General features: G+C 43.5%; 1 protein-coding gene and 1 long non-coding RNA gene across 2 annotated transcripts; both read left to right on the forward strand.

The window, feature by feature from the left end:
• The first annotated feature begins 7164 nt into the window (after positions 1–7164).
• Positions 7165–9214, forward strand: LOC135490961 (protein shisa-5-like). Its single transcript, XM_064776548.1, has 4 exons — positions 7165–7228; positions 7779–8016; positions 8401–8537; positions 8880–9214. The coding sequence occupies exons 1-4, from the start codon at positions 7165–7167 to the stop codon at positions 9212–9214; spliced, it is 774 nt and encodes a 257-aa protein (XP_064632618.1).
• A 1273-nt stretch (positions 9215–10487) lies between these two features.
• LOC135491212 (uncharacterized) lies at positions 10488–12374 on the forward strand. The gene is made up of 3 exons (XR_010447787.1): positions 10488–10655; positions 11200–11336; positions 11578–12374. It is a non-coding gene; the product is annotated as an uncharacterized LOC135491212 (long non-coding RNA).
• Positions 12375–12863: the final 489 nt, after the last annotated feature.

Consider the following 12863-nt stretch of genomic DNA (forward strand, 5'->3'; position numbering starts at 1 on the left):
CGCATGCTGCTGGAGGACAGAGGACAGAGGACAATGAGGATGGTAAAGTTTGAGATGAGGTCCATAAAGGCAACAGTTTCTCATGCGGCTGGAAGAGGGTCCGGGGACGGTTGACTGTAGGGAATAAGGCACATTCTGGCGTCAGTGTCTCGAGGGGACTGAATGACAGTCCCAGGGCCGTAGACGTCGGATATGGCCCGTGGCGAGAGTTTTTCGAGGTGACTAAAGGACTGTCCTTGGAATGTGATTGCAGACGGAAATGTACATTCTGGGACAGTTTCTCGAGGCGACTGAAAGACGGTCTCATCTCAGGGCGGTGGACGATAAGGCACGTGGCGACCGTTTGTCGAGGCGACCGCAGGGTCTACTGCCTTAGGCTGAGCTATCATCTCACCATGCTTGTGAAGACAGGTAAAACGTACTTGGCAGTCTCTTCTATACCGTAGGTACAAGGGCCTAAGGAAAAAGATCTTGGATTCGCAATTGTAAAATCAGAATTGTAACAGCTACTGTCTTCAGCTTGGTTGTGACTGTGCCTAGGACGAGTGAAGCCGGTTGGTAACTTCTATTCAGATTTTGGACATTGTAGCAGCTACTGTCATCAGATTGGTTGTGACATTGTCTCTATGGGGAGACATACAAGACATATCCCTTCCCAAACCAAATAATTGTGTGATGTAAATTTAAACAGTTTTTGTAAATCGCTCGCTGATAAATGATCGAGATATGAATTGCACGATCGTGTTGATAATAGCAGAAATCAAAACGTGGAAAAGATTATCCTTCATTACAAGATTGATTGCTATCAGGAAGAATGGGGAACAAACAACCTTCTCTCCCCATCCCCTCCAGTGTAAAACAGGCCAACAAAAGGGCTTGCCCGGGAGTTGAACCCGGGACCTCTCCCATTGGTCTGGGGGGGGGGGGGGGAGATTGAAGTACATTCTGGCGACAGTTTCTCTTGGCGACTGTACGACGGTGACTGTAGACGACAATGTGGTACACATTCTGGCGAGAGTTTCGCCAGGCAACTGGAGAACGGTGAAAGAGGATAAAGTAAATTCTGGCGAGAATTTCTCCAGGCGGCTAGCTCGAGGACGGCAAACTGTTTAATATGGATTATTATGGGGACAGTTTTCCCAACGACTGGAGAACAGTGAAGGAGGTTGACTTTTGAGATGAGGGACATTAAGGCGACACTTTTACCAGGCTATTGTAGGAGGGTCAGACGACAGTAGACGGTTGAGAATACGGCACATTCTGGCGACAGTTGCTCGAGGTGACTGAAGGACGGTTTCAGGGCAGTGGACGCCGGATAAGACAGGTGGCGACAGGTTCTCGAGGTGACTGGAGGACAGTCCAAGGAAGGTGATTGCAGACGAAAATGGTCATCCTGGGACAGTTCCTCCAGGCAACAAGAGGGCAGTCTCAGAACGGCAGACGGTAGTGAGTCGACAAGGTCCATTTCTCCAGCGACTGGAGGGCGTCCCGCAGATGATCGACTATCATCTAAGGTACATATTGGCCGGCTGGCCATCCGTTTTTCGACCCTGCATAAACACAGTGTAAACGTTTTAGTGTTTCCATAAATTAGACAATAGCATTGCTATAGAGACAATAATTGTAAATCGATTGTATTGACAAGCAGGTTTTATTACAGGACTTCTCTTTTGGTTACACCTCTGACAGCAGTGACAGCTGTACTTACAAAGAAGAACTAAAACGTCGGACAGATTGTGATAATTGTAAAATGAGGTTCCAATAGGGGGAAACGTTTGGAACGCTACAATGCAATGTCAACACGAGGAGGGGAAACGCTCAAGAACATCCCACCGGCCTAAGACAGACGACGGTATTGTCTCAATATCAGAGATTTCAGAAAAGTTGGGCCTACCAAAGCGGCACTTGTTGACAGGAAGCCATCGATTTTTGGCACTAATGAACTCCTGAGTATCCATTTCATCAGTGAATTCTACCAGTGCCAAGAATGGAACAGCTAGGATCTCAATCAGAAACTACTAGGAATTAGCGAGATTTGTCTGGTAAATGACAGTTTTATTTCACAGTACTGGCCAGGACATTTAAAAAAATGTTTTTTGATACAGTACTTGTTAGAAGTAACCCATCTTATGTTATTTCACCGTATTGATCACAACCAACATTTCGTCAGTGGTTTCATTGATGCAGTACTAGTCAGAAGTGACTCCTCTCGTTTTATTTCACGTACTGGTCAGAAGTCGGTTACCATTTATTTCTAAAACTGTGCTGATCAAAAGTACCATACTTTGTAGTAACACCCACAAGAACGTCGTTACTAAATGCGATCCACAATTGTACATTGTTATTTCTGAACTGCACCGCGCTGTCAAGTTCCGGGTCTAACGATAATCACTATTCCTATACTTTATTATGAAGGTAACTTCTTTCCCAACTTTTTTAACCACATTTCAAGGAAGGCTCTTTCCAACTACATGTATAATCGACATCAGGGTAAAGGTTCTATCCCTACTATAAACAACATTTTAATGTGAAGGTTCTATTTCAACTATCAGCCATATCTAAGGAATAACGTTCTTCCCAACTATAAACCAAAAACGGGTTCTATCCCGCCTTTAAGCCAAACAAGGAATGGTGCATCGGCTGACGGACGTTGTAGTTGCTCGATCCTGAGCTTCAGTGCGACACTCGGTGCTGGGGGCGGAGCATACGAATGACCGATTCGAGGATGTACTTTCTCCTGCGTCATGGCAGTATTGATCAATATAGTTTCAAGCAAAGATGGTGAAGAGAGTCTTGGTGGTCTTCGAGAAGTTATCAACATCACCATGTATGGCACTAGAGGACTCGCGGGATTCGTATAAAACCGTGAATTCTACCAGTGCCATTAATGGTAACATTGGGAAGAATCCTGCTGCTTGACGACGTTTCGGGAAGGCCTATTGTTTTCCTATGTTGGCCTATAGTTTTCCTATGTTCCCTATTTGAAAAACCCACTCCTGTAATATCACCAACAGGGAAGAGATGGCCTATCCTCTTCCCATTGTCCTCTACAGTCTATCAACTGTATTTTGGGGAACGGAACGACCTACCCCAAATGCTTCACAACCACCCTGAGCTTTCATTTTGGACTGGCCTTTGGCGAAACCAACAGAAAAAATTGCGGCATATAATGAACCGGGAAACCAAAACTGAACAGTAGCATCAACCACCATGCCTAAAAATAATTACAACGGGAACAGTCCCCAACACGGTGTTGTACGCGTATTTGACAGTGTCACAGTCCCCGCAGTTTGGTTATTTCTCCCGTCCCAACGAAAACTAAGTATACGCCTATGTAAGCCATCTGGTGGGAAAACGTCGTGCAGACATCCTTGTGCCGAGTTATCCAGTCTTGGTCGTGGCCCTCCCTCCTCGTCGCGGATCATACCAGACACTGACCACTCGTTGAGCCACCACTCAGCTTGATGTATGAATGCCACGTCCAGTAAATGTCCACAACATGTCTCTGACGGCTATATGTAATCTGGAAAAATACGTAACCATAGAACAATTAGCCTGACGATAAACAGATCAGAGTTTCAATAGATTATGGTAACATGATTGCACACCTTTCGCAACCAGCATGGTTGACAAGCTCTGCACAAAGGACCGATTATTATGGAGTTTTGGCGCCGACATGGACGGCACAATCAAGGCAACAATTCAAATTTTGGGCTTTTTTCGTGTTGTAAACCTTATAGAAGGAGCTAGGGAAAAGTGTCAACATTTTTATGGTCTGCATGGTCTATGCGCACAAGGAACGAACCTCCTTGATGTGTCCAAAGGAGGACAAAACCGATTCCAATAACTTCGTCCTCCGTCTGAGGTCAATCGCCCCGGGTACACGCCGAGTCACTTTTTGCAGAGCCGAAAGAAGGCGTGTCAAAACAAGCGTCGATACGCATTAAGTAATTGGACAAAACAAAGGATGACTTCCAAGATTGGCACGACACTGCTTTTGTTCCAAACTTGGCGGCCGTGACGGGCGTCATAATGGGCAACGCCCTGTTTCAGACTTTTTGTGGGCGACAAACTGCGGCCCAAATTTGCAGTTTCAACCTATATCTATACGTTGGATAAAATGTGCCTTGAAATCTCATCGAACATTGGTTTGACTTTGTTGATGCAAAAACTATTATCACGCAGGGAGAGACACGCAATACGCAAAAGAGGAATGCAAATTATTTGCCAAATACATGAATAAAAGCTTCGTGCTTCGCTCTAAAAGATTCGGCGACGAATGGGACAGAAGCGAGAACCAGGCAAGGTGGAGAAAACGTGGAGCAGAAAAATGATGACACAAAACAAGAAGAGCACTTTACTTACCAGTCGAAGATGTCCTCACACAGAAAGAAAGTCCTAATAGAAAATTCCTTGGCGCCAACGCCCATCATGGTTGCCGCGCCGAATGAACACGTGCTCCACGAACTATCCTCATCTGTGGACGGAGCTAATCTGTCAGGCCAGCGCTTGTGTCCAACGCTTTTTTAATGACCCTCGTCCGTCTTGCATCACTGATTGGTCAGTGGGTGTCCAAATCTTTCCCGCGGTGTCCTCGGATAAGGCAAAGCCAAATTAAAGTATTCGTTTCCGGCACGTTAGGGAGTGTAGATATTTTGTAGTTTCACGTTTTCGTCTCATCTGATGTCACGTGTGCCTTGTTTCTTATCGGTTCTCTCCAAACAACTTTGTCCTTGTGTCATTGTATTGACGGATATCATTAGAACCATTGTCTTAGTTACAAAGTATAATTAACGTTATGTTATCAGGGTACTGTATCATGTTGCATAATTTTGCTGTGATGGACATGACATCATTGCTCCTGATCATGAGTGGTCACTGTAATGCTGGACGTTGTCCTGACAACAGAATGTCTTGTTTTTCAATCAAAGCCAGTACTCGATTCGATCATCATGTATACCATGTAACTTGGTAAAGATGATTTGATGGCAACACAGGTGTATGTAATAATCAAGCACACGTCATGAATTCCTAGCCATGACGCCATCTCCACCTCCTCTGGAGACGCAGTAGCTGACCAATGGCACTGGATATGCGGCGCCACGTTAGAGATTTGAATGTTTATTCTATCATGTGATGCGAATTAAACATTTAAGTTTGTTTCGCCTTGCCAGTCAGCGTAAAAGCTATAGATTAGTATTACGTAAGCTTACTTAAAGGCCAAAGACTATCCGCCTATTGACGGAGATGGGCCCATTCATGTGTGGACCACGGTCCATAGCCCAAAGCACCGGACTAGGGCCCTCAAACAATACAGGTCCAATGAGGTACCCAGTCGAGTGTGGGGTTGCCATTCGGAAGGGTCGTAATTGCTACCCCTTGTAACAAAAAGTTAGCCGAAATGAACCTAAGCGCATTTAACATGACAAAAGTCTGAGCTCCGGGAAAGCGTCCCTGATTTTTTCAGTCGTGTTACGTAACCGGCAATAGTCTTGGACCCAATTTGTAGAAAATGGGCACAGACGCGTCCGAGTTTTGGGAAGTGGGACGTTTTTAGCGCAGAAAACATTTTTCAAGGGTCAAATTTAAAAATAATTTTACAAACAATATCATGGTGTTTCTGATAATCGGGGGGACGCGCGTTTATGTTATTTTGGGAGAAAAGACGCTTCTCTGCTCACTTTTTGAATTAACGGTCCGCGTGGTAGCTAAAAATTCAAAACTCTCGCGCAGATGATTGGATGACTATTTGAAAAGTTGCATCTGACGTTTTTGAATTTTGAACTGCATGTATTTTTATTCGGGAATGCGACTTGCGACGAACACCAATAACAGGCCATATGTAAAAAACGTCGATAAGCCGTATCCTTGTGTGATACGAAATAAAGTCCCACAGGAATCAATGTCTGCACTATTGTTAAATCATCATGAGGGACATGACAAGAGAGACCTTGGACTTTTAGATTACAGGATGACAAAAAGATGTTTTCCTTCTGCCCAGGTGATCATGCAGTCTAACAGCCATCCTCAAATACCAGAGTCAGTCGCATGCTCCTCCCCTCGCACACGCAGGATGTCTTATACAGCATGCGAGTGCCATGATTGTGACGAGGCAAGCTCTTATAGTCTTCGGGACTTCAATGTATCTAACATGGTCGAATGAGAGTTTGGAGCTGTCACCTACCTCCATCGTCACGGATGTCGTGGTAGTAGAATATTCTTTCTCCACGCTCCATCAGACTAACCAACAATCATGATGTCCGAGCATGATGGCCATGCTTCATTATATACAGGCCATGGTACACGCAACCTTTCGATATAACTTGATGTAATCATATCATTTTGTTTGATTGTCCCATCACAATGTCACCATGAATGTGGACCAAACACAAACGATGGAATGTTCCCGCCACAAACGATTGAGACAGATTATGCCATTTTGTCCGGGTCAAAACCAAGACAAAGCAGGAATTCAAAAATGGGCGCGAAAAGCTAATATGGCTCGTGTAACAGCAATCGCTGTCCTTTACGAAAATGGTCCCAATCTATTGTTTGAAGGCGAATTGATGTGTATGATTCCGTTAAATATATATTTAGACGAAGAATATCTCAGAGTAACCTAAACGTTACTCAGAGAGAAGTTTAAGCGTATTGAATCCGCGGTCTTTGATCTTCGAAACCTGTTCGAGGAGATGTTGTATCGGCAGCAGAATGTGCGAGATTGTGACAGGGAGGCGTCCCAATCAATATGAGGAATGGTAATTTTAAAATTGTAAACCATAAATACCTTCAAGGTTTTGAAAAGGGCCTTTTTATGCGTAATGATGACTTTCCAGGGTCATTTAATCAAAGTATATGATTTTCGTGAGACTCAATTAACCCCTCAAATGCAACATCTGCTAGGTGAAAGTGCTACATCAACAAATCAGCTTTTGAGTGTTCCTTCGATTTTTTCAGTTCGTTCAATCGCCCTCTGCCTCATTAACATTTCACGATTCTCATAAAACAACACAGCCCAACTCTAACTCCACACATTTCGTAATAAGCATGAATAAGTAACACCCGTTGTTTGCGGCATGACCAGCGTTTTACGTAGGTCACCATTCGATTGTGACACAGGATGGTGACACAAATTTCGGGGAAAGTTTTGGCAGCTAGTTAATCATGGATCTATTGAAATCTCAGTTCGCGGCTATCGTCATTGTAATTTTGAATTCTTGGGACGCTGGTAAGTTGATGAATAGTAGCACTATGGAGGTAAAATGGCACCAATGGTGTCATCACTGTTACGTTCTTTTTCAGTGTCGTCTGCTTCCTTGTGTGACGTAACTTGTTTTCTTCTTCTTTGGCAACATCCGTTTATTTGAGAACTTGAACAGTAAATTTCTTGCTCTGTGTCATGGTTACGTAAGGTTACGGCATTCCAAGACATCCTGGTCTGAATACTCCGGACGCAGCGGTTCGGCCTCGCCCCTCCATTCGTCCCTTACAAGAAGACTATGTTTAGGATGACAGCCTCGGGAGTGCAGGACTAGGTTGTCCAAAGCAGCAAATATAGAGTTTGTGCATCATTTTAGAGACATTGAGCCTTCATTAGGCTAAACTGAATCGCCTTCTGATCTGACGTCTTCGATTTAACAGAAATATCGATGCAGTACATGCAAGCACAGGCTGTATATAGAAAGAACAACAGTCTGTGATGCACTAAGTATATGACGAAATGCAAAATCCAAAATGGCCGCCTGGCCGCCATTCTAAAATATCTTTTGCTGCTTTAGTTTTAGCTGATCATGATGGCGAAAACTGTTCCCCTTACATTGACTGGCAAGGAAACCCCATCGAACAATTCTGGTGTCCGATGTACTGCTGCGGTTTTCGCGACGACAAGTGGTGCTGTTCCACCCACTGGAACAGGTATTTTGGTGATGATTATGACGAGGCCACGGAAGAACCACCCGCGAAGAACCCCGCAGACGATTCAAATAATGACACTTTTGGTGGTGGGAGCAACTGGCAGTAAGTTTGCTGAGATTTCCAAAAGTATTCGGTGACTTCCTGACATATAAGCCAATCAGAAGCACTAGATTCTGCCTCATCGGCGCTGTTAACCAATCAGACGGGAATTCCTGTAGAATTTGCATATGAAGGGAATGAGCAAAAGCAGTTGCCACTTTACTCAAGAAGGAATATGTGACTTCCTATAACGAACATTTTGCTTGGATCCCAAGGTGTTCGTCAAGCCAGGGACGACTGTATACTTATACGGTTCGGCGGAACAACGCCTGCCTTTCATTTGCTGATGACAAAGACAGAAGGCCTAGCTTTCCGTTGCCAGAACTCCAAAGTTCCTTTTAGTCATTCTGTCAAAAAGTTTGTTTCCTAATCTTATTATTATTCCAGTACCATGAACTCGCTCTACCTAGCTGTCGGAATATTCGCTGGTGTTTTCATGGTCCTTACCATTGCCTACTCCACGTGCCTTTGCTTGAAGAAGGAGAAAAGCCGGACTCGGGCTTTGCGAGAGAGGCAGGCGCAAGGTAAGTTTGGGCAGGGTATAGACTCCTATGCAGGCCCTTTCGTCATCCTTATCGTCCTTCCGGGAGACAGGACGAGGCCGGGCCGCTGCATCCGGAGTGTACGTTAGGGTCGTCAGTTCCATCGATCACCACCTTCTTGAGAAAAAAACATCCTCGTGTTGCATGCCTTTTCAATATTCGCCGCCTCTCGAAATATTTCTGGGGAAACATGTTCACATAACATTCGTAAGCTGTGCACTGTGTTTGGGATGTAATGGCAAAGTAAGTAGTAGTACTGACTTTTCCGTTCACTCCAATGCCTGTGCCTGATTTTTCATGACATCCTTTCTATCTGATTTTCAGGGATCGTTCCCCGCACTGTGGTGGACTACAACAGGGGAGGCAACCAGGTGACAATCCGGGCCCCGATGTCCCAAGAAGGCTACCCCGGAGTTTACTCCGTCCCCTATGGCGATAGCGTTGTCCTGGCCCCGCCCTATCTAGGACCACCACCGGCATATCAGGAGATGACAGTCCAGATTTCGGCGCAGCCCATGGTAGTCGGTGGGGCTACAATGATTACAACCGGGGGCGCCGCTACTGCATGTATGCCCCGAATACCAGCTCCCGTTATGCCACCTACCGTTATGCCACCTACCGTTATGCCGGCTCCCGTTATGCCAGCAGTTGTCGATTAAAAAGATGCTGGTTCTTAATGAAGAAATGAGAACGAAAGCGTCGTACATAGCAGCGCTTTTATTCGTACTTCTGTCTCATTCAAAAAAAGAACTGCTCGAATAAAGAAAGATAATATTGAATCATTTTCGATTGAAATATACCATTCGCAATTTTAACGATGGAGCCATCAACCTTGTTCAAAGTATCTTCACCGGACCAAATAATTGAATTCGACATTGTGTGATCATGTACTCTAGTTTCACTAAATTAAGACTACTTCTGAATATTCAAGTCAAGCAAATGAATAGTGGCGTTCGATGCCATTCAAAATGTTAAATTTGGATAATGTGTATCGGTTTGGCGTGACACCAATTTGTCATCTTGAGAAAATCAGTGGTCAATGTTCGCTTCTCTGGCCCTTAGCAAACATCAGCCTTCTGTCGATGGAAAAGTTTTAGAGCGGTGAACTAGCTTATACATACGGGAATGTTTTTTGCACGTTTAAATTATTTCATTTTCGAGTGTGCAATATATGAATTTACTATATTTTTGTAAAGCAAAATAATAAATTATTATATATCATGATATGAATTCAGTTGTGATTTCTCACCTGTATAGTGAGTTGAAAAGTACCAGTTGAGACGAAGATGGTTCTTTTCTTGACATAAGAGTACGCCATGAATATTACAGGCCCGAGATTACAGGCCATTTTCATACGAAAAGAAACTGGCCATAGGAGCATATATGCCTATCCTCGAAAAACCAGTCAGTTACTAAGCTCGGTCGTTAGTGCCGAGTGTTGGCCTGAAGTTCAGGCCCTGCTTGTTCAAAACAAATTTTGTCACTAATGCTGGCGTTAACTTAAAACTTGGCGTTATCTTTTTCAGTCACGCCAAGTTAAGTTAACGCCAGCATTAGTAAAAGAACTGTTTTGAACGACCGGGCCCAGGATGATATATGCCATGAATATTACAGGCCATTTTCTACTAAACAAACTAACATTGACAGGGGTAGCGTTTTGTCAGCGCCACCACTCAAAAGCAGTTGCCCACCAATTATTATAGAACCACATGCTTTGACCAAAGATTGATATATATTTTTATCAATATCCATCAAAAAGCCATAATAGTGCCAATTTATGGCCAGAACACTTGACATTTACACCAATTTGTAAAGATGAATCAAATCAAATATCTATACTTGATCAAATCAATACAATAATCTTTGAAAATTTCGGGCGAAAGTAGGGCACGTCTTTAACGAGGTCTTTCAAAAGAGTGGCAGCCAGACATGGTCAATTGAGTTCAGCTCGGTATGAACGTATACCAAATTATTGATCTTCAATATTCCTTGGCAAAACATTGCTGGCGATATGAGGGCAATGATTTAAACTCCAGCTATCGACCAACCTAGAAAGATGTGGAAGATATCGAAATCGTTCAACAGGACTGTTACACCCTGGTAAGTTTTTGCTGATTTCGGAGATGTTTCTCAGTTTGAAATGGTCAGTGGTGTTGGCTAAAGACAAGAAAAGAAGGCATACTTTGGTATATTTTTAGGCCATGTCTTTTTTTCAGTTTGAAATATGGATGGTCAATGGTGTCAGCTAAAGACAAGCAAAGAAGTCACACTTTGGTGTATTCTTTAGACCTATCGCGATCGGGAAATGAGGAAGGCACTAAAACGAACAGAACAGGAACTACATCATCACTGCAGGGACATAATGCACGAGCATGATAAATCCTTTCTGTTTCGTAGGTGGCACCCCAAGTATTTCAAGGAGGTGGACGTGATGTCGGAGAGATTGACACAGCGGGGCCTATCTCCTTGTTGGGACGACGCAAAGTGACGTCAAGACTCATTTGTTCCCCTGTGTTCACAAGGAATCACGGAATCCTTTTTCATAAGATATATTACAGTAACCTGTTTCTGACATGCACAGGAAGGCATTGGCGAATTACAAGACACATCTAAATTATATTTAATCAGTGCATTGTTTCCACAGAACCATGAGCGAAATACTGACGATTACTCTGGCCCTATCTGGCACGATACTGGTTGGGACAGTCATCAGCCTGGTCATCATAGCCGCAGTCACCAGAATATGTTATCCGCCCAAAGATGAGGAGAAAAACGAAAAAGGTAAGAAATATATATGTCATGATGTAAACTCTCCTTTTCTACTCCGGTGTTCACTGGTACAATATATCCATACATTACAAGTGTACAACTCGTTGACACTTACAAGGAGCCGATCTTTCGTTCTTTTGTTTTCTTGTCTTCTTCTTCCTCTTCCTCTTGACTGGGGTCAGTCAATACTCTGTGACGGCCATACGGTAAAGTCTTAATTTTGTTATCTACCTCCCTCATATTTCTTTTATAGATTCCAATCAACGGCAGTCCAGGCTGGGAAAAGTAGGCGTGAACAATTCTGAAGATGAGGTAGCAATCGTCGAAGAATCATATGCGCCTGATCGATCGGGTCCTTCGGATTCATTTTCCCCAACGACCACAGTGACCCATGGCGCATCATCATCGTCACCAGTGTAAACAAACATATTCTGGATGACTGGAACGTGACGCACTGCGATTTGTCAGATCTTTTCCAGATGACGAATCAGATTACGTCTTGACAAACAAGGCTCTGAGACAACAGCGTTCTTCAACGAGCTTTTAAAGGGACAAATTGGACATGAGAGATGTTGATTTTTGGGGGGAAATGGCCCCCAGCAGGACTGTGACTTCTCCAAACAGGATCATTGAAAATCATTGAACTGGAATTTAAACACTTCAACGGAAATTATAGGGTCACCAGATATTCGCAAGCCATGTCCAAAATTGCCTCACAACACTTGCGGAAATTATTATTACAGATCAGCATTAGTGTGGCGCTACACGTGGCGGCGCATAGTGGCGAGTTGGCACATTATCCTCCAGGCAGCTTAAATCCAACGCCCAAGTTGTCCCTTTCTGAAAAGATCGCTTCTGGTGCTATCACACGGGCTGCTGTCAAAGACGAAATCGGAACATGTACTGCGCGCCTGTAAAAGGAATCAGACTGGGAGAATATATCATGGGACGGAACAATCTCCTTTTGGACGGTAATCCTGCTACAGCGGTAACGAGTGCAGTGGGCATTTTCATGTCATTGTTTTTTTCAGAAGGAGATGGGGCGGGGGGGGGGGGGGTCTTTACAGTTCTTTTCTGTTACTGCATAGCAAAAAAATCAAGTATAATAAAAGAAGTAAGTTTCTGATGTATAATTACATGTATTGCGATACAGTTCAATATGTGTGTAATTATGATTGTACATAAGTATAGTATATGTTGGCTACATAAATCATTAAATATTATCATTGTCCCATTTATCTTATTTCTTTTATCTTATGTACTTTCGTATCACGAAGTGCGATCTGGCATTTCGTGTTGTTTGGGACATTCACCAAGATTTTGGCCGCCTTCCTACATCTGTAATTTGCGAGAATTCCTGTCAAATTTTACTGTTACATAACAGAGGTGTAACATTTCTTGCCCAGTTATCAAATGTCATCAAATAAATCAAGTTGGAAAAAATAGAATACGCACGTATCGAAACGACAGGAAAAGTCACAATACATATTCGCCCTTCTATGCATGTACCATTAATTGATTTATATAATATTATTAACC

Source organism: Lineus longissimus, chromosome 7 (genome assembly GCF_910592395.1).
Source record: "Lineus longissimus chromosome 7, tnLinLong1.2, whole genome shotgun sequence".
In the NCBI taxonomy this organism is placed as follows: domain Eukaryota; kingdom Metazoa; phylum Nemertea; class Pilidiophora; order Heteronemertea; family Lineidae; genus Lineus; species Lineus longissimus.

Coding starts and splice junctions, on each gene's coding strand:
- LOC135490961 (XM_064776548.1), top strand. CDS start 7,165: ATGGATCTATTGAAATCTCAGTTCGCGGCTATCGTCATTGTAATTTTG. Junction 7,229..7,778: donor TTTGAATTCTTGGGACGCTG/GTAAGTTGATGA, acceptor TTGCTGCTTTAG/TTTTAGCTGATCATGATGGC. Junction 8,017..8,400: donor GGTGGTGGGAGCAACTGGCA/GTAAGTTTGCTG, acceptor TTATTATTCCAG/TACCATGAACTCGCTCTACC.